At 48.4% G+C, this 22459-nt stretch overlaps 1 protein-coding gene across 2 annotated transcripts in view; it reads right to left on the bottom strand.

Moving 5' to 3' along the window:
• Positions 1 to 22459, bottom strand: part of Cacna1a (calcium voltage-gated channel subunit alpha1 A) — a 189767-nt gene that overhangs the window by 86194 nt on the left and 81114 nt on the right. For both annotated transcript variants that reach the window (XM_074053975.1, XM_074053974.1), the window contains exons 4-6: positions 20793 to 20884; positions 17246 to 17398; positions 12384 to 12577 (exon numbers count right to left, since the gene is read on the bottom strand). In XM_074053975.1, coding sequence (XP_073910076.1) covers positions 12384 to 12577; positions 17246 to 17398; positions 20793 to 20884 — 439 coding nt within the window. The remainder of the gene's footprint in view (positions 1 to 12383; positions 12578 to 17245; positions 17399 to 20792; positions 20885 to 22459) is intronic.

Below are 22459 nucleotides of genomic sequence, written 5' to 3'. Positions count from 1 at the left end.
GCACAAGAATCTAGATCTTTATCAACAGGACACAGGCTGGAATATTATCCGAGGAAGGACAGTCAGATGTCACATATGAAATGTTACCAAGTTAATATTGAGCCAAAGAAACCAGAGAGAAAACAGCACACAGGGAATATTCCACTTACGTGAAATGCAAAACTAGGGAAACTATAGGTGCAGTGGGTCACGCCTGTAGTTCCAGCGACTCAGAGGCAGAGACAGGGGGATGGTTTCAGTGCAGGGGTTCAAGGCCAGCCTGGGCAACATGGTGAGATCCCATCTCAACAAGACAAAACTAGGCAAGCCAGGGAACAAGGCTCAAAGCCCTAAGGAGGGTCCCCTTCGGAGGAGGTAGTGACTAGGGAGGGGACATGGTGGTGTGGGGGCTCCAGAGCTGAGGTTCCTCACAGTAATGTTAGAACAACATTATGTTCAGTTTGTAAAATTTGTTAAGCTCCATATTTATAAGCCATGGGTTTTCTATATGCTTATTTTGCTTCAATTAAAAGAAAACCTTTTCAAAAGCTGGGCATGGTGGCGTCACCTGTCCATCCTAGCTACAAAGGAAGCATAAGTGAGGATCACAGTCTGAGGCTGGCCCAGGCATAAGCGTGAGACCCTATTAAAAAAAATAACTAAACCGGGCACCAGTGGCTCACGCCTGTAATCCTAGCAACTCATGAGGCAGAGATCAGAAGGACTGCGGTTCAAAGCCAGCCTGGACAAATAGTCTGTGAGACTCTATCTCGAAAAACCCTTCAAAATAAAGGGCTGGTGCAGTGGCTCAAGGTGTAGGCCGAGTTCAAATCCCAGTACTGAAAAAAAAAAAAAAAAAAAAAAACTAAAGCAAAAAGGGCTGGAACCGTGGCTCAAGTGGTAGAGTGCCTGCCCTCATGCAAGCATGAGGCCCTGAGTTCAAAGCCCGGTCCTGCCAAAACAAAAAGAATTAAAAAAAAAGATGTTGTTAGGCATGTGACTCAGTGGTAAGCACTTGCCAGGCTTGCATAGGCCCTGGGTTCAATCCCCAGCACCACCACCAAAAAAAAAAGTTAAAATAGCCCATTTTATGTTATAGGTGTTTTGCCACAATAATTTAAAACAAATACGTCCGTTTTAATCATGGACGAAGTCAGGATTCTGGAAAGAATGAACATTCCAGGCCTGAGTCCACGCCTTTGTTCTAGGAAGCCCCAAAATTCCAACTCGTTTCTTCTAGAAGGTTCTGGAAGAAGTAACAGTGTCAGCAGGGCATGGGGGGACAGCAGGCCGGGCTGGCTTTGTGCTCTGTCACCACTGCATCCGAGGACTTCTTGGTCCCATTTCTCAGGGCTAAATATAGCCCTGGCAGCAGACAGCAAGACAGAAATCTCTGCCTGTCACCAGGGCCAGCAAAGACAGGGACAGAGTGGGGAGGCAGAGGACGGGGAGGACCAGTGGCCCAGGTGCCTGGTGTCCCGGTCCCCAACAGGCTAAGGGCCTTGGGCCACAGGACGTGGTGCCCACACAGTGACAGTCACACATGACAGCCCAGCCCTACTGGAGTGCATTTAATCTTCTCATGAATCCCAAGGTGGCACAAAATCATTCCCATCCCCCCAGACAGGGAAACTGAGACATGGCGTGGTTAAAGTCACATGTCCACTGCCCTGTTGGGAGTTTCATGGAATGTCCCAAAAAGACGTGTCAAAGTCCTGGCCTGGGGCACCTGCAGATTGGACACTGGGTCTCGGCACAGGTGTGAACAAGTCAAGATGGGGTCACTGGGGTGCACGCTCATCGTATATGACTGATGTCCTTATGAAACAAGCAGGGAATCCGGGCACAGGCAGACATGGCCACGTGATGAGGAGGACATCACAGTGGCATGTCTGCAAGCCAAGGACTGTCACCAATGATTGTCACCAAACCAACTGAGGCGAGGAGACAAGCCAGCAGGGTCTCCATCCCAAGTCTGAGAACCCGTGGCCCTGCCAACACTTTGAGCTTGCACTCAGGCTTCCAGAAATGTGAGACAAATACACTTTTGTTGTTTATAAGTCACTTTGCTACAGGAGCTACCGGAAACGAACAGTCACCAAGCTACTAAGTAACAGAGGCTGTCTCCCTTTTTGTCACCTTTCTATCTGTCACCTTATCTCCTTCCTTTCTTCCCCTAGCTTACTCTGTTCCAGCCACAGGGCTTCCTTGCAGCTCCTCCATGACACGTGAGGCACAGACCTACCTCGGCCTTTGCGTGGGCTGCTTCCCTGCTCTGTCCTTTTTCTTCCTTACCATATGACAGATGCCAGCCCCTAGCACAATGTCTTGGTTTGAACTCATGGCCTTACGCTTGGTAGGCAGGTGTTCTTACCACTTGAGCCACTCTGCCAGCCATTTTTTTTGTGATGGGTTTTTTTTTTGAAATAGGATCTAGAGAACTATTTGTCTGGGGCTGGCTTCAAACCATGATTTTCCTTATCTCTGCCTCCTAAGTAGCTAGGATTACAGGCATGAGCCACCAGAGTGCCAGCTCACAAATGTTTGTTGAATGAATGAAAGGCAGGCCTAAGTTTCCTGCATAGCCTCCATCCTCAACTCCAAAGCCAAGCTCCCTCCTGAACCTTTGCCTGTATCTTCCTCACTGGAGACTCAGGCTCTGCTGCCTGATGTTGGAGCCACCTTTTCTGCTTTTCAATTCCCTACTTTGGATCCAATAATCCACAAGGAAGAGATTGGTGGAGGGTTGGATTAGAAAATGACCTTTCCTTGGATGAGTGGAGCTGTTTGCTCAGGAGCAAAATGAGAAATAAATTTCCCAAGGAGCCTGGTGCCCGTGGCTTATGCCTGTAATCCTAGCTCCTTGGGAGGCTGAGTTTGTCAGAATTGTGATTTGAGGTCAGCCTGGGCAAATAGTTCATGAAACCCACCAAAAAAAAAAAATTCCCAAGGAGATGAACTGGAGATGTCCCAGTGGATTAACGACAGCTCATCAGCACTGGTGGAGGGCACGGATCCCAGCCCTTTGGGGCTCAAATTCAGGGCAGCCTCATTTATGAAGTTCATTGGTAACAACCAGGAAGCATGCACACTGCCAGAGACAGTTCCACTGCCAGCATCCGATCCCCCATGGGTGCTGTCAGCACACATTCCCGGTGATAGGGTGAGTGGCCTTTCTGGCCAGTGGGGCCAGTGTCATTTTTTGAGGCCAGAGCCTTGAACTCCAGGGATTTGGAACAGTCAGTGGTAACATTCTCAGTGGCGGCTGGCCCACTATTAATGAGGTCCCAAGTGACTACACTCAGCAGAGCCCCCCGCCAGCCTGAGCAAGAAATGCATTAATCGAGGGCCTGTGTGTGTGGATTTGCTCAAAGTACATTATACTCATGTGTGGAAATACCATGGTGAAACCCCTTTGCACAGTTAATGTATGCTAATAAAATTATTACACAAATAGAAACGCATTCACTGTTGCAGCCATTGAGGTTGGGGGATGTCTGTTACTGCATCATAACCTTGCTTTCCTGACTGATACACCCTGATGTCTCCATGGTTTGCACCTTTCCCTCTTTTAGGTCATTCTCCAATGACAATTTCCCATTGACCTTTACATGAATCTCATAAGAGAGGTGGGGAAGAAAAGCAGGTCTAGCTTATTCAATGGGAAAATTGATACTCCAAAGGTCAAGGTCAAAGTCACAACAAGCCAGTAGTTACTTCAGTTCTCTGAGCCTCTGCCTCTACCTTTCCCTGGCATCCTGGCTTAGCTGGTTCCTTCTCCTCCCTCAGCCTTGGCTCCATGACATGTCACTTAGAGAAGACCTGTCCCCTCCTACACCCCGGCAGACATCTTTCTCTTTCCAGTGTGTTCCACTGTCTACACCGTCTTGTCATGAATGTCACCTCCCCAAGGGCGGCCATAATTGCTGTCTTGGTGCCCAGTGTCCAGAACAACACCAGGGATTGTATCAGTCAGCACTCACTAGGCATTGGCTTCATGGGGAATCCACACCATCTCCAGGTTCCTGACGTGGATTGACAGGAACCACAAGAAATGGATTTATGCCAAATCCAGCTGCTTCCCTGAGCACATTAGTGGGGCCATTTTGGGGACAAAATATTCTCCATATTTTATCTCCTTTAATCCCACAACCTGTGATGGTTAGCCACAGTACTGGGGGTGGAACCCAGGGCTCCACACACACAAGGCAAGCACTCTACCAAGAAGCCACACCTAGCCATTTTCATTTTGTTCATATATATACTTTGGTGGGACTGGGGGTTTGAACTCAGGGCTTTGTGCTTGCAAAGCAGGTGCTCTACCACTTGAGCTACACCTGGGGTCCGTTTTGCTCTGGTTATTTTGGAGATGGCGGTTTCACAAACTATTTCCCTGGGCTGGCCTTATACCATGATTCTCCTGATCTCAGCCTCCCAAGTAGCTGGGATTACAGGCATGAGCCACCAGCACCTGGACTGTATTTTGTTTCTTGAGCTAGGGTCTCACTAAGCAGCCCAGGCTGACTTCGAACACAAGCTACTCATGCCTCTGCCTCCCAAGCAGCTGGGATTACAGGCGATGGTTGGTCTTGATTGTCAACCTGATTGGATGAAGACGGCCTAGAAGATTACAAAGCACACTTCTGGGTGAGCCTATGAAGGCGGAGCCACAGATGATTGGCATGTGAGTCAGCCAACTGAGTGGGGAAGACACTCTCTGAATATAGGCAACACCATCCAGCAGGCTGAGGCTCAGGGGGAACAGAAAGGAGGAAGGGGAAGTCAGCTGGCATGGCATGATCTCTCTCCTCTCTCAGGAGAAAATTTCTTTTGCTGGTACTGGGGTTTGAACTCAGGGCTTCATGCATGCAAGGCAGGCACTCTATCACTTGAGCCATTCCACCAGCCCGTCTCCTCTCTCTCTCTCTCTCTCTCTCTCTCCCCACTCTGCCTTCCTCTCCTTCACTCTTCTTCTCCTCTCCCCTCTTCCCTCTTCTCCCTCTCTCTCATCACAAGCCCACAGCGATGGAGCCAGCAGCAAGGGCTCTGTTTATCTCAGGTATTTTGTTATAGCACCGAAAAGCTGACCCGCACCTCCTCATGCCCAGGCAGCCTAAAGTGGCTCCGAGAGGTGACGTGACCTGCTTGTCCGTGTCACATGGGGTGCAGAGGGCACAGCTCAGCTGAACCCCCATTTCACCCCTCACCACCCTCGCACCATCTTCTACAACCGGCCCCCGGGGCTGGCGAGTTCTGATTTGTCCCCGCATCACTGATGGCGAGCCTGCCCCAGGAGTTGAGTAAGCTGTCGATAAAACTCGTCCAACGAATTAATGGCTGGTCCCAGCAAAATCCTTACGTGCTTTCTGTCGTATGCTTTATTCTCCTCTAATTTTTTTGAGTCTGATTCATTCAGAAAAAAGTATAGAGGATATTAAAAAATACTCAGTTCAGGAGGACAGCTGGTTCCCTAGTCTGTGAGGTAAAAGTGGGATAGATTTCACTGTTAAAAAGGAGCATGTGACAGTGGCCTTGAGGAAGGCCATATGTCACAGCTTGGATGATAAATGACATGGGATGTCATCTATCTATGACATCTGTCCCCTGCCTGGCCTCATCACTACCCCTCCAGCCCCTGGGCAGCCTCGCTATTCCTCACAAACACCAGGACTCCGGGTCCAGGGCCTCTGCACCGCCGTTCCAGCCGCCCGAGTTGCCTTTCCTGAGCCGTGTTCACCTGTGCCAGTGCTACTAGAAGGATGGCAACCTCTCCCCTGCGTGACCCATGGTCCCTTGACTGCCTTACTCTTCTCAGCTCTTGTCACCTCTCTCATCTCCAACACAGACGGCAACAAATTCCAGTCCACCTGCTTTTGTAAGTTCAAGTTTGCCTGGCACACAGTTGGCCACATGGCTCAGCTGCGTTGTGTGTGCGCTGCCTTTGCCCTGCGGCACCAGATGAAGCCATCGCAGTGCAGATCGTACGTCCACACCTCCGAAAGCATTTTATGTTTATTACCTACCCTTCATCTAAAGGGTCTCTGAGTTCCACCAACACACTGATGCTGCAGCGCCCGCAAGAGTGCTTATCCCTATTGCATACAGTAGGCAGTGACAGTGCCCTGCACACAGTAGGTATCAACAGTGTACCTGCATATAGTGGGCACTGAGAGTGTATTTCTACACAGTAGGCATCGATGGGGTATCTGTATACAGCAGGCACTGATTATGTGAAGCCATTATGAGTGCATTAGGTGAGTGCACACAGTAGGCAGTGACAGTGTGCCTGTACACAGTAGTATCGACAGTGTAGGAAATGGTGACTTTTAACCTTTCCCTCCACTTTCCAGCAGTAAGTGTGGGCAGAACCAGTGTCCCCTTGATTAACAGAAATCGCACGTTCAGACGCCACTAGACACTCCGCGAGCTTACCAGACTTGCTGCATTTGTTGTCAACGTGTGATAAAGGATCACACCTCTAATCATAAATCTGGTTGTTTTGTTTTTGTTGAGACAGGATCTCACTATGTAAACCCAGGCTGGCCTTGAACTCATGATCCATCTGAGGCTCACAAAGGATTACAGGTGTGCCCTACCATGCCCGGCTCACGAATATGTTTTTTAAAAATATTTTTTATTACAACTGCAATACATTTAGCTGCTTCTTTCATCTCATGTCTTTTATTTATACCTTCAAAATCACGGTCAACAAGGTTAAGAACCTGCCAGGTGAGCTCTGCTCTTCCTGATTGTCCACCTTTTCTGCCTCAGAGTTTGGTATGGAGATTTAAGAAATGGCTTTTTCCCTTCCCTTCCTCCCTCTCTTCCTCCCTTCCTCCATTCTTTATATTTATCTCTCTGTGACCAGCTCAGGGCACAGGGGAGAGAGACTCTGCAGAGCTTACATTTCAATACTGCCATTCTCTGGCTGGGTGACCTTGGGCAGCTCACTCAACCTCTCTGAATCTTACTTGTAAAATTGGGGCTAATAATTTCACTTTCACAGTTTTTGGGTTTTTTTGAGACTTTCTCATCACTTTTTTTTTCCTGTCCCAGCATCCCACATGATATGTAGTTGTCACATTTGTTTAGCCTCCTCTAGTCTGGAACAGTTTCTCAGTGTTGCTTATCATGAGCTCGACCACCTTAAAGGGGGACTGGCCAAGTGACCTGGGGAATGGAAGTCAATCTGGGTGTGTCTGATGTTTTGTTTGTAACTCAATTAGGGCTGTGAATTTGTGGCAAGAGGACCACAGAGGGGAGACACACACCCTCCTTGTTGCCTCAAATCAGGGATCACCTGAAACCCACGTGCATGGGGGATGGCAAACTTCATCACCGGGCTAAGGTGGTGGCTTTCAGCTTTTTTCCCCTCTTTATATACTCGGAAGTGAGTCCTTAAGTCCAGCCCCTCCTCAAAGGAGGACAGATCACGTTCCATGTCCTGAGATGGTACAGTTCGGCTATGATTTGATGGTCCCCCAAAAGTGTCTGTAATTGGAGCTTGTTCTCAGGGTGACCCTATGCAGAGGCAGTGGGTCCTTTAAGAGGCAGAGCCTAATAGGAGGTCTTTAGGTCATTGGGGCGTGGCCTCAGGAGGAATTAAGGAGTTCCCATGGCATGGTGGTTATGAAAGGAGCAGCCTGGCTCATCCATCTCTCTCTGCTTCCTGGCTTGGACCCTGTATCTGCCATTGCCACCCTCCAGGGCTCACGTGCTGAAGGCTTGTTAAAAGGTCATGGTACCTTTAAGAGGTGGGGCCTAGTGGGAGGTCCTTAGGTCGCTGGGGGCATGGCCTTGGAAGGGATTAAAGGCATTCTCACGGTGTCCTGGTTAGTCATCAGAGAGTCCCAGGATCCCTCTACTACTGGGTCTTCACCAGAAATGAGCCGATGCTGGCACCTTGCCCTTGAACCCCCCAACTGTGAGCTAAACAAACCTCTTTTCCTTTCTAAATAGCCTGTGTCGGGTATTCTGCTATAGTGACAAAACGCTGGGTATCAGACAGACAGCTGGTCACATATATGAAGTGGAATTCTTCCATAAGAACCATTTTGTCTTCTTCATTGACCTTGTGTATTTAATAATAAAATAATAAAAATGATCATTATTGAATATTGCTGTATTGATCACCTGATCATTTATTTATTTCACTACGGATCTTGGGACGGATTACGTAAGATAAGCTCCCCCAAAAACTGGGTACCCAGAAAATAATCCCTTTTCCTCTCCTCCTTCCTCTCTGTCTCCCTGTCTAGGAATAACAAAAAAAAATCTTCCTTTTCTCCCCCCCTTGACATTTAGCAAGGCACCTTTAAATATTTTCTATAGTATTAACTAAATTGTGCTTGTGGAAGAAAAATTGGAAGAGACGAAGAAGCAAGGAGAAAAAAGGATCCTGGATTCCACCACCTGACAGCAGCTGAGTATGGCGTCTTTCAGGGCGGGGATTTGAATAATTTTATTTACAGTTTTTATTTTATGTACATGGGATACTAGCCTTGACTGCCCCATTTTTTTTCTGGTGGTACTGGGGTTTGAACTCAGAGCTTTGTGCTTGCACAGCAGCTGCTCTATCGCTTGAACCACACCTCCAGTCCATTTTGCTCTGGTTATTTTGGAGATGGGGTCTTGGAACTATTTGCCTGTGCTGGCCTCAAACTGTGATCCTCCTAATCTGAGCCTTCCAAGTATCTAGGATTACAGGTGTGAGCCACCACACCCTACTTGATTCTCTTTTAAAATTAATCTCCCCCAACTCATTGTGCAGTGACCACATCCCCACACCCTAATTCTTCTCCCAACAGATGATTTTTAATGACGATGTGGCTCTCTGTCATCTGGAGGGAACATATGGTATTTAACCGATTCCCTAATGTCAGGCTTTTAGTTGTTCCCTGTTTTGTTCTGGTTTTATAAATAACTCCAAGCTGCACATCCTGACATAAACCTTCGACAGCAATGCTGATGAACTGAGGTTAGGATTTCTTCAAAAGGCAATTTAATCAGGAAGTCAAGGAAAAGAGTAAGGGGAGAAATAAATCAAAAACCTGCAAACCTGAGATGTAAGATGAGTTTGGGAATGCTCTCTCCCCAACATCTCTCTGACTCTCTCTTTCTCTACTCAGATGGCACCTCCTCCAAGCAGCCCTCCCTGATAGCCTGACCTAGACTAGTGTCCACCATTCATCTTGTCCTCTTGCCCCAGGGGACACATTTCTTACTGTCGATCTTCTATTTTATTATTTATTATTTATCACAAAGATCCCAGACACTGTGCCTGTCTGGGGGGAAGACAGACCAAGGGAGATCCGGTTGGTTTGGAAGTAGTTTCTCCCCCAAAGGTTCATGTGCTGGAGCCTTGGCCCTCAGCATGGTGATGTTAAAAGGTAGTGGGACCTTCAAGAGGTGGGACTTAGTGGGAGGTCTTTTAAGTTACTGGGGTGTGGCTTTGGAAGGGATTAAGGAAGTTCTCAGGGACCTGGTTAGTTCTTGCAAGATGGCTCCTCCCTGTTTTCTGGCTCCCTACCTCATTATGTGAACTCTCCCTCTTGCCCACCATGAGGGCCAACATGAAGTCCTCACCAGAGTGGAGTCAGTGCTGGTACCATGCCCTTAAACCTCCAGAACTGTGAGCAAAATAAAATTATTTTCTCTATAAAGCTTCCAGACTCAGGTACTTTGTTATAGCAGCAGAAAACAAATTAAGCATCCTAGGATTGACTTGGGCATGGCTGGTAGATGAGTGGGAGAGTGCAGGTCCTCCATGTGCAGGAGGAAGCCAGGGACTGATTTCCCAGCAGGACAAATGAGCAACAGCTTATCTGGCAACTTCAGCCCTTGGGGCAGGAAGACAGGAGACTTCTGTGAGCCCCGAGAGCCACACATGCAAACAACCCCAGGGTGCTCTGTGGAGTCACCACACTTACGTCATTTTTCTCTCTGATCCCAAATCTTTGCCCTTGCCCTTCTCTGGCTGCTGACAGGGCACTGGTTTGGGGCTCTCTGGCCCCAAACTCGCTTAGTGAAGGAAGATGTACTGTGTCGAGGATGGAGGTGGCTTTAAAATTTGCACAGCTAAATGTTTACGACCCCAGCTACTTGGGAGGCTGAGGCAGAAGGAGCCCTGAGACCAGCAGTTTAAAACTAACCCAGGCAACATAGTGAGACCTCCATCTCAAAAATAAAATAAATCGCCAGGTGCTGGTGGTAGACGTCTGTAATCCTAGCTACTCAGGAGGCAGAGATCAGGAGGTCCAAAGCCAGCCTGGCCAAATAGTTCACGAGACCCTATCTCAAAAAACCCTTCACTAAAAAAAGGGATGGTGGAGTGGCTCAAGGTGTAGCCCTGAGTTCAAGCCCCAGTACCGTCAAAAAAATTTTTTTTTAGGGGGGTGAATGAGATCAGAAGTATCACAGTTTGAGGTCAGCTTGGGCCAATAGTGGAGACCCCCATCTCCAAAATAACCAGAACAAAATGGACTGTAGATGTGGCTCAAGTAGTAGAGTGCTTGCTTTGCAAGTGTGAAGCCCCATTCAGATCCACAAAAAACAAATCTATCAAAATTAAAAATGAACTTAGCCTTTGAGTTTGCAAGCCCACTTCTGGGACTAGACATCCCCACCTTCCTATGTAAGAAAACACATGTGCAACACTGCAGCAATGTATCAGTGAGTGAAAAACATCTAGACATTTCTCTCGATAGGCAGTCATACCGTGGAATATTATGCTGCTATAGAAAAGGATGGGGAGACTCTCTATGTCTTGTGACAGAGAGAGAAAATGCTTGACTAGGACAGCATTTGGTGTAAGGAAGAAGAGGGAGGACGTACATGTGGTTCTGCTTATGTAGTTTACATTCCACCTCTGCACATTCAACTAGCTGCACATTGAAAATATTTGAAAAAAAGAATGTGCCTGAACTGAACACGTACGGACCTTTCTCCTTGTCATTACTCCCTAACTAATTCAGTATGACAGTGATTTATATAGCATTTAAATTCTGTTACCTAGCATAAGTCAGCCAGAGGTCATTTAAAGAATATGGAAAGATGTAAATTCATTCTGTGCCACTGTAACACTATTTTATTTTATGATCTATTTATTTTTATTTATTTATTTATGGTGGTCCTGGGGTTTGAACTCATGGCTTCGCACTTGCAAAGCAGACACTCTACCATTTGAGCCACACCTCCAGTCCATTTTGCTCTGGTTATTTTGGAGATGGGGGCTCAAGAATTATTTACCCAGGCTGAACTTGAACTGTGATCCTCTTGGTCTCAGCCTCCCAAATAGCTGGGATTATAGGCGTAAGCCCCTGGCACTGGGCTATAAGATCATTTTGTAGAGAAGATTTGGTATGGGTGGGTTTCCTGGAACCAGTCCCTCATGGGTATGGAGGGATGACTGTCTGTGCACAATGGAAGAAGTCAGAGAAGAAAAGGGGTCATGAATGGAAGGAGGGGGACAGGAGCACGGGCAGAAGGGGCACAGGAGCAGGGGCATACACCTTTTCAGACCTGCCCCTTAATTTTTTTTTTTTGTGGTACCGGGGTTTGAACTCAGGGCCTCACTCTTGCTAAGCAGGCACTCTGCCACTTGAGCCACTCCGCCAGTCCTCCTCATGACATTTTTATGATCTAGGGCAAGAATCAAACAGAGGCCACATACAGCATGCAAATCTTTGAAAGCCAGTAAATAAAACATGCTCTGTGCACCCACTTTGCAAACTAAGCTTCATAAACACTTGGCAGGCAGGGGTGGGATCCAGAATCTGGATGGCTGTGTTGGATGGCGATGTGTGGTGGGTCAGCCTTGAATTTGACCGTGGCCTGTCCCCTCCTCTTCCTGCCTCTACTCACAGCTCTGTTCTCCGTGCACATGGGCAGACATCCAGCTACAGTCAAAGCTAAGTTTCAACTAAGAGCTGGAGCTTGCTTGCCCCTGAGGGGTATCAAAGGTGTCACCAGACCCATGGAAGAATTGCTTGGAAGTGCACGGAATTTGGGCGTGGACAGGGAGCCCCAGTAACCCACAGCTTGTCTAGAAAGTGGGGTGCGGTCTGCTGGTATACATGCTCCTTGGGGACCCCATATCTCATGGTGAACACAAGACCAGATGGGGTCCAGGATGGACCACCTTGCCCCGGTTCAAACACATGACTGTTCTAGTTTATCCATGTCGGGTTTAGGATTGCATAGCCTCTACATATCCCAAAATCTAAAATTATATTTAAATAACTGCTAAAGCATTAGCCTTCCATTACCCAAAGACCTTTCTTATAGCTCCCTAACTAACTCGTGAGCCCCAAGCCTCTGGCATCATCAAAGCCCAGGATGGTTTCTCTAGGGCTGTGCTGAAGTCCTTACTGAACGGTGTCCCCGCACTGTCCCGAGCCACTCACGTTGTAGAGGAGGTCCGTCCACCCCTCCATGGTGATGCACTGGAATACGGTGAGCACTGCAAACAGGATGTTGTCAAACTGAGTGATCCCGTTGTTGGGCCCTTCCCAGTAGGGTTGGCATTTTGTCCCATTGGGGCAGGTGCGGGCGGGTTCCTCTGTCCCACACGGAGCTGGAGACTCACTCTGAATGTCATCTATGGAAGGAAAGGAGAGGAGTCAGCAGCAGGAGCAGGAAAAACCAACAGAGAAATAAGGAGCACTGAGCAGTCAGTGCTGCCAGGAAGCATGGCGATCGGGAGGCTAGTCATTTTGTTAATTAAGGTCTGGCTGTGTCGATCTAGTAACTATTTCTCATTTCACTACTGCATCCTTGAACCTTTATCATGAGTCTCTTCCTCCCTCCAACCCTGTGGGCTTATTTTGCAGTTCTTTTCCTAAACTGTGAGGCATGTTAATTTTTTTTAAAGGCTATAAATTGCCCTTAAAGTGTGACTTTAGCTGTATCTCATTAAAAGTTGTCATGCATTATTACTGTTAAAATATTTCCCAACTTAAAAATATTTATTTATTTATTGTTATACTGGGTGTGGGTACATTGTGGCATTTACAAAAGTTCTTATAACGTATCAAATATATCATACTCGAATTCACCCCCTCCTCCACTCTCCTTTACCCCTTCCTTCCTCCCAACTTCTATCATGATTTTTCTTTGACCCATGGATAATTAAGAAACATTTCTTTGAAAAAAAAAACACTTCTTACATATATGGAGACAGAGAGAGACAGAGAGAGAGAGACAGAGACAGAGAGAGACAGAGAGAGAAAGACAGAGACAGAGAGAGAGACACACAGAGAGACACAGAGAGAGAGACAGACAGAGAGAGAGACAGAGAGAGAGACAGACAGAGAGAGAATACTACAATGAATCCCCACATACCATCACCAATTTCAACACTTATCACCCTGGGTCAATGTTTCACTTCGATTTCTTCTGAACACTTTGCCTTTCTCACTAGAATCTTTTAAAAGGAAATCTCACGTCTCAGGGCTGGAGGTGTGGCTCAAGCAGTAGAGCACATGCTTACCAAGCAAGAGGCCCTGAGTTCAAACCCCAATCCCACCAGAAGGAAAAAAAGCAAACCTCAGACATATCACTTCATGCACAAGTAAGAGAGGTGTTTGTCTTAATTCTGGACGCTCAGCCTAACTGCACTGTGACGAGGCTCCACGTTGCGTTTTCCAGTCTTTTGCGCTCTGCTGGGCTGAGTGTTGTCCTTAACAGTCGCTTTGGGCAAATGTGGGACCTACAGTCATTGGGCGCAGCGTTCTCAGCCACCAGGACAAATCTGTCAACTGACTTGTGTTGTTCTTCTATAGACTCCATGATTTTTTTTGCTTCTTGACATATACCGGGCTCTGGGAGCTGTTCTGGGGGCGACGGACACCAGTACACACAGTCCCTATCCCTGCCTGAGGATGAGGAACGGAACTGAGCTCTCTCTCCAAATAGCACGAGACAGATTGTGCAAATGCCAGGAGAGAAATGTGCTAGAAGCAGGCGGGTTGAGCGCTAAAGGTCAAGTCCAAGCCTCAAGGAACTGAGGAGGGGGGTGGGGAGCACCGAGTACCCATCGCTCACGCCTGGGCACGTCCTCATCAGGTCACAGCTGCAATCTTTGCACGAATGACACTTTTCTTTTTCTTCCTTTTTTTTGGGTGAGACTAGGATTTGAACTCAGGACTTTGTGCTTGCTAAGCAGAGGCTCTACTGCTTGAGCCACACCTCCAGTCCATTTTGCTCTGGTTATTTTGGAAATATGGCCTCTTGAACTATTTGCCTGTGTTGGCCTTGAGTAAGGATCCTCCTGATCTCAGCCTCTCAAGTAACTAGGATTACAGACATGAGCCACCAGTATCTGGCAACACTTCTTGTTTTGGAGACAGGGTCTCCCTATGCAGCCCAGGCTGGCCTTGAACTCTTGATCCTCCTGCCTCTGCCTCTTGAGTGTTCGGATTACGGCGTGCACCACCATGCCTGGCTGAGTGACACTTTTGAAGGTTAAGATAAAGTGGTATGTCCCACATGAAAACAAGCAGCTGAATGTGTAAACTCAAGCTTCCTACTCAACAAAAATACATCTCAATGTATGCGTGACAGGCCTGTTGCATCAATTCCCAATCTCCGCCAGGCACACTGCAGACAGAAGTAACACCAATGCTGGCTAAATGAATCTTGGTGGCCTTTCAAGGTCCCATTAGATAGAAAGATGTGCTGGGCGTGGTGGTGCACGCCTGTAATCCCAGCACTCAGGAAGCTGAGGCAGGAGGATCACAAGTTGGAGGCCACTCCAGGCTACAGAGGAATACCATGCCTCAAAAAAACTTAAAAATAGCTGGGCACCGGTGGCTCACGCCTGTAATCCTAGCTACTCAGGAGGCAGAGATCAGAATCACAGTTCAAAGCCAGCCCAAGCAAATAGATTGTGAGACCCTATCTCAAAAAACACCTAACACAAAACAGGGCACATGGCTCAAGTGGTAGAGCGCCTGCCTAGCAAGTGTTCAAACCCTGGTACCATCAAAAAATAAAAAATAAACCTTAATAATAAATGGAAAGAGGAGGAGGAAAAGAAGACAGAAAAAAAAGAAGAAAAATACTAAGTCTAGCCTTGCCACTCCTTTAAATAGCTGGAAGCACCTTCCCCCTTGATGCTAGACTACTTAATAAATACAGTCAGGAAAGCAAAAAAAAAAAAATCTTTTAAACATGGGCTCAGAGAAAAACCTCAGCGTCTCTTATAATAAACAGAAGCTTGGTGTGCTGGGAAAGTCGCCTCTGTCTGGAACCTTCTAGATCTGCCAGTGTCCCCATCTGGCTCAGTCCCACCCTTGTCAGCAGCTCCCTTCCATTTGCCCAGTTAATTCAGGCGTCCCCATTTCCTCAGGCTTCCAGTACCCCCCAGATGTTCATAACTGGGGGTGGTGTGCAGATAGAATCCCACTTTAGGCTCAGGGCTATAAATGGTTACGGGGGGGGGGGGGAGTGTCTCTTTCCTCCAGGGCTTTTTGGGAGCTCTTACCCCACAGAAAGGTTTCTACTTTGTGTTGAAGTTGCTGGGTGTTTAGGATGGCATCGGAGACAGGAACTGTGCTGCTCATGCGAGGGAAGGAAACTGAGAACCACTCTATCTTTAGCAGTGATGCCCAGACTGTTGGGGTTTTTTTTGGCAGCACTGGGATTTGAACTCGGGGCTTCACACTTGCTAGGCAGGTGCTCTACCACTTGAGCCCCATGGCCAGCCCCCAGTGGTGTTCTTGGCTTCAGGTCCCCTCAGCCCCCCAAACACCACCGACACCAAACACTCTGACACAGCCATCCAGAGAGGCTGAGGAATTGGGTTATAAATATATTTTAAAATTAACCTGCTGCCTGGGTGTCTGCATATAATCTGTCTCTTATTCACACAGCTTATATTTTTAATTGTGAGCTTTTCAGTTTTCCCCCCTAAATTGAGGCGTCTTAACCCTCCAGTGGCTCCACTCCAACCCACGTCTGTTCCCTCACAGCCTCATTTAGACCCAGGTCAGCCTTGGGGCTCCTTTTAGCAAATCTTACATGGGAAAAAAGAAAACCCCACAAAACTTCACAAAAGACTAGGATCTTAGGAGTCCTGGCCTCTCCCTACTTTCGAAGTGAGTTCTCTCTCCCTCTCCCTCCCTGTCTCTTCCCCTCTCTCTTCTCCCCCCACCCCATTTCCGTCTAGCTGATGAGGCCAGGTGCAGAAATAGCTCTGCCTCAATTAACACCTTCTTCATTGGGGAGAGAAATAATTAGGACTTCCATATTGAGCAAACTTCGCAGCCCAGAAGAGGAGACAGGAGAAGCAGGAGGAAAAGAAGAAAAAACCCTCCAGCCTTCTGGAATAAACCCTTCCCTCCAGGTGTCCCTCCCCCTGGGGAGGTGTGGGGACAGACAGGTCTCAGTAGCTTCCCCTATGTTTCCACTTGGGGTCAAAGGTGGACAAAGTGGGGGCTGAAGTCACTCGGACTGTCTTCTCTGGTCACCTGGTCCAATAAGAGGCTCCACACCTCTTTGCCTCTCGGTGGCGCTCTCTTTTCTGTCCCCTTCGTCTCAATTCAGGGCTCCCTGGTTCCAAGGCTCTGACTGGGCGGGGCCAGGAGCTAGGTTGGGATTGGACAGGCCCCGGGGGGGGGGGGTCCCTGGCGGTGCTAAGTTCTGATTGGGTGGGGTCAGGACCCGCCCAGGCAGCTGGGTTTTCTGATTGGGCAGGGGATGAGGGGCATCCGAGCTGGCTCGCCGCTTCAGCAGGACAGGCCTCGCTGTCCCCACAGCCGTCGGGCAGGATCGCTTTCCTTTAGGACAGTCCGGAAGGCATCCTGCCCACGTCCTGTGTCTGGTGCCCTGTCCCTAGGTGCACCCACCTACAAATGACCTGTGAAGGCCGCTGTGGCCAGCCAGGTGTGCTGGCCACTGGGCAGCGGTCAGCAGGTGGACCTCGCTCCTGGCTCGGGCGTGTCTACGCGGTCTCCCGGAGGATCGGGCTCCCAGAGGAAGCTCACAGGGGTGAGCAGCTCAAAGACGGCCCTCTACTGCACACCTTCCTTTCCGTCTTTCTGCCTCAATCCCAAATAAACCTCTTGCCCCGGGGTCACCGTCTGGGGGACCCTTTAGGCTTTTTATTATTAAACTTCTTTTGGAGGTGTTGGGGGTGGAACCAGGAGCACCCCCAGCCCCTTGGAGGGAATTTTGAAGGAGGGTCTCCCAGGTGACCAGGGAGGAAATTAGAAAACAAACAAAATAAAATAAACAACAAAAACCCCACCAGGCTATTTGGACCTACCTGTCCCCTCTTCAAAGCAGGTGGTATGAAATTTCCCCATATAAAATTCTAATCCTATGATTGCAAAAATAAGTATTGCAAAAAACAGAAGGAGGCCAATTTGTAACAGAGGAATCATCGCCTTCATGATCGACTTCAGGACGACTTGTAAACCTAGGGGAGACACAGAGAGACGCCCCAAAGCCGGTGAGCAAGCACACCCCAAACCCTGCCTCCAGGACCCTCCCCAGAGAACCCATGGCAAAGGGAGATGATGGAGAAACCTCACAGAGGCTGGATCAGCCCTTTCTAATTTTAAAAAGCCCTAGTAATATTAAAGAATTTCTTTTAAAAAGGTATTTGCCGCACACTTTTTGGTCATGAAAGCTATTCATGTCTTTTTGAGCCATTTTTGGGTGCTGGGCAGTTTCTATCCAGAAGGGGGCGCTGTTCTCTTAAAGTTCCCCCCCTCCCCCCACCCAGCATCTTTTCCTAAGCGCCCTATAGACCGACTACTTGTGGCTCTGCCTAGGACAGCAGCCAGCAACCCCACGCTCTGCTCCAAGGAACCAGACTCACTGGCTTCTAGCCATGGCCTGAGGAGGGGCTGCAGATGTAAAAATCAGTCCAGTTTACAGAAGTGGGAAACAAGGCCCAGAGAGGTGTTGAGACTTCTCTAAGGGCCCAAGGAATGGCAGTATTCGAACCCCAAACCATCTGACTCAAAGCCCTGATGGGACTTCTCTGTTCTGAGCTACTCCTCTTCCTTCCCTTCCTTTCCCTTCCCTCTTCCCTCCTTCCTTCCTTTTCTTCCTTTTTTCCCTATCCTTCCTCTTTCCTTCTCCCTCTTTCTCTTCCTCATTCTTTCCTCCCTCCCCCCTTCCTTTTTTTTTTCTTTTCTTTTTTTTGCAGCACAGGGTCAGAATGACACTTCCAACTCCCTTCTGAATCAGGTCAAATCCTATGACTGTGACCACCGTGCTATATACAGTTGTTCCTGGGTATCCACAAGGGACTGGTTCCAGGAGCTCCCCTCCCCCCATGGCAAAATGGACAGATGCTCAAATCCCGTATATAAAATGAGGCATTTGCAAAGCACGTAAGAAAGTCATCTCTAGATTGCCTAGAATACCTAATAGAATGTAAATGATATGTGAGTAGATGCTACACTGGATTGTTGAGGGATTAATGACAAGGAAAAAAAATCTGTACAAGTTTAGAACAGATGCAGCTAGCTACCATTTTTCTGTGGTTGAACCCATGGGTGTAGAATCCACAGGCACGGAGGGATGACTGCATTAGAAATGCCTATGCTTAAAATTAGGTTCATACACACAGGTTGGGGCTTTGTGCCTTTTTAATTGTATTATTTTATTTTATATCATTTTATTTTATTTTTGAGACAGTGTCCCGCTATGCAGCCCTGGCTGGCCTGGAACTCAATCCTCCTGCTTCATCCTCCTGAGTGCTGGGATCACAGATGTGCACCACACTTGTAGGACTTCCAGACCACAGAGAGAGGGGAACTGTCGCCATGGGCGATGCTTGGAGGTGCCCATGATGTAAGGAGCAGCATGGTGGAGTGGTTAAGGCACAGGCCACTGTCAGTGCCAAGCTTGGATCCCAGCCTTGGGCACTGGCTGCTTATGGCTCCCGGCAGGCACCCCCTCTTTTATTTGTAGATTTATCCTTGGTGATTAAGGGCGGCCAGACCAGGGAGCTACTGCTTCTCCACCTCCTGTCACCCATAACTGACCAGAGATGTGTCTGCCTCAACTGGAGGTCGACTCCACTGCCCCATCCACCCCAGAGCGCTCCTTTGGTCAGGCTGAGGCTAAACTGCAGCTGAGACAGACAACACCCTTGCTAAACTCCTTCTCTTCCCGTCCTGCTGCCCAAAGATGGTTACCACAACCGTCCACCTAGGGTTAAATAAGAAAGTTCATGCCTAGCAGTGTCCCTCACAGGCCCCTGGGTTAAAGGTTGAGGCTTGGTCTACAACCTGTGACCCAACCGGGAGATGGTGGAGCCTTTAAGAGGTGGGGCCTATTGGGAGGAAGTTAGGTTATTGGGGGCGTGGCCTCAAAGAGGATATTGGGCCCTTGGCCCCTCCTCTTCCTCTTTTTGCTTCCTGGCAGCCATGAGGTGACCTTTGCCATGTGCTCCCAGCCAAAATGTGCTGTCTTGGCCACAGGCCCAAAACTAAAATATTCAAAAACTATGAGTCAAAATAAACTTTTTTTTTTGATGGGACTGGGGTTTGAACTCACAAAGCAGGTATTCTACTGCTTGAGCCACACCTCCAATCCACTTTGCTCTGGTTATTTTGAGATGGGGTCTTGAGAACTAATTGCCCAGGCTGGCCTTGAACCTTGATCCTCCTGATCTCAGCCTCCCAAGTAATAGGATTACAGGTGTGAGACACTGGTGCCTGGCTACTTTTCATTTTTTGTAAGTTGGTTATCTCAGGCAATTTGTTATAGCAATGGAAAGCCCAATGACACACTAGCACAGTACCCGATGTGTCATATTAAACAGAGACTCGCTAGCATTGACTTTGTAAGCTGTTCCTAATTTAATATGATTCAAGCATCAGTTGGGATTTGAAATTTATCTTTTGGTGCTGGAGATGGACCTCAGGGCCCTTGCACTGCACTGAGTGACACCCCCAGCCCCTTCTGGGAAATTCTAACTCTTGAACCCGAAAAAACAAAGCCAGTAACATTTAAAACGGGGATGTAAACAGAATGAAACCCACGAGGTTGTGGTGAAGGTAAGTTGAGTTTAAAGAACAGGACCCACGTGGTCCAGTGCTCAGCACATAGTAGGTCTTCATAAGTGATTACATGGGGCCACTGAACAACCCTGTTCTGATTTGCTTTTAATGTTTGCAGCTGAACCAACACTGAATCCTGACCCTGGTGTTGCAGCCTCCTCCACGGGGTGGAGCAGGTGCATCTGTCCTCACAGAACGAGAAAAGAGAAGGAAGCCGAGTATGGGGTTGCAGCCTCAATCCCTGTCAACCTGTAAGAATTCAGGGTTGCTGAGAGATGGCAGACCCCTTGGGGCCCTTTACCAATCATCAGGAAAACCGTTCAATATTAAGCCTTCCGGAGCCTCAGCCTTCTAATCTGTAAAGTGGGTCACTGTGAGGACAAAGTAAGAGCACACAAAGCTCTTTTTACAGTGCCCAGTATACAGTAGGTACTCAATAAATGACAATGAGCATGCCCACCAGTTTCCTCTCTTGCTAACTCCTCATCTGGCCACTTCTTGACCACGTGACCCTGCTCCATTTTTTTTTGGCCACTCAGTGCCTCAGTTTCCCCCTCTGCACAATGGAGAGAGGAGTGTTATCACCTTCACAGGGTTGGGGGTACTGAGTCAGATAAGGTGTGGAACCTGGTTCCTGAACAACAGGAGGTGTTTAATAAATGGATGAGGCTCCCAGGAGTCCCCAAGAGGAGGACCTGAGGTGGGGGCCTCCTGGGACGCACAGAAGAGGGGACACCCAGGGCTCCCCGGACCCCTGAGCAGAGCCCCGGGCAGGCTGGGAAACTCACGCACTTGGGATTCCAGAGACCAGCTTGAGTGGTCGGAGGACTCGAACTGCCCTCAAGGTCCGAAGGTCAAACTCCGTCCCCACTGTTGCCAAGATGCTGCAAGAAAAAGTCGGAGGGGAAAACAGAAGGTGGGTGTCAGGGTGAGACAGCTGGGCGGGGGCTCGAGGCTCCATCTTGTCCTTTATTGACTGGGTAACCACAGGGAGGTGATGTGATATTATGGGACCTCAGCTTTGTCACCTCTCAAGTGATGTTAATAGTTCCTACCTGTCGGATTAAAAGGTGATTTATGCCATGTTTCCTTTTCCTATTTTTTTCTTTTTTGAGACAGAGTCTGGCTATGTAGCCCAGGCTGACCTGGAACTCACGATCCTCCCGCTTCAGCCTCCCGAGTGCTGGGATTACAAGTATATACTGCCATGCCTTGCAAAAGGTGATTTTTAAAGCACATGATTTTAAAGCACATGACTGGGGTGACAACTGATATATTTCACAATGCAGAACCGGCACAGATCACGGAGGGGCCCAGGACCCTGAGGAAATGGCAGCCACTTCAGGGCTCTTTACCAGCCTGCAGAAAGGCAGTTCAGTATTGAAAGCTCAGCCTAGGCTGGGCATGGTGAGGCACGCCTGTAATCCCAGCACTCGTGAGGCAGAGGCAGGAGGATTTTGAATTCCAGGCCAGCCTGCGCTGCATAGTGAGACTGTGCCAACAACAACAACAAAGCAAAGTTCGATCTGCTGAGTTCAAATCCCTCCTCTGCCACTTCCCTGCTGGGTGACCTTGAGCAAGTCACTTCCCGCCTCAGTTTCTCCCTTGTGTATCATCGAGATATCGACAATATTAACACCTGGAAGGCTTGTGAGGTTAAGATAAGTAGATACTTGTGAAGTGGTCCAAACTTCCAGTGATAGGCACCCAGGCAGTGTGCTACATTACTCAAAATAAATAAATATAAAACCCAGGCCGGGCTCAGTGGCTGACTCCTGTAATCCCAGCTACCCAGGAGGTGGAGATGGGGAGTATTACATTTTAGACTGGCTTTTTATGATAGGCACGAAATGCTGAAAGCCAGAAGGCTGGATGGTTAAGAGGTGACAGCAAATAATTTGGGACAGTCTTGAGTTTAGTCTGAGGACCTGGACCCCTGACCACTGCAATCTGTGGCCAGCCAGTGTCTGTACCTCTTGGCTGCAGGGCTCACTCCCATGTGCTCCCGCCATGATGCTTTGCCTTACTTCAGGCCCAGAGCCACCAGGCCAAACAAACATGGTCTAAAACCTGCATGGACTGACTTCCAACAAGCCTGAGCCCCGCTTCCCAGGGGTAGCTTACCCCACAATTCACCTCCCTGCCTCCTCTCCACTCTTCCCTACTACTTCCCAGTTACTGCAGGATCTATTCTGGTTACCCCAAACTAGGACAAGGAGTAACTCCATTTTTTTAACAAGGATCTCACTATACAGCCCAGGCTGACCTTGAACTCTCAATCTTCCTCCCTCAGCCCTCCATGTGCTGGGATTACAGGCGTGCACTACTGGTATTTATTGAGTTCCTCCCATTCTGTCTGGTAGATGACCACTCTATTCCTATGTCTCCTTTTTCTTGGCAGAGAGAAGGTGTCATTTAGGGTGTGCATAACAAACCACATGCATTGGTTGAGTCTTGAT

The sequence above is a fragment of the Castor canadensis genome, chromosome 14, assembly GCF_047511655.1.
Source record: "Castor canadensis chromosome 14, mCasCan1.hap1v2, whole genome shotgun sequence".
NCBI classification, from domain to species: Eukaryota; Metazoa; Chordata; class Mammalia; order Rodentia; family Castoridae; genus Castor; species Castor canadensis.
The sequence above is the reverse complement of the archived record's forward strand: the minus strand, read 5'-3'. Positions and strand labels throughout refer to the sequence as shown.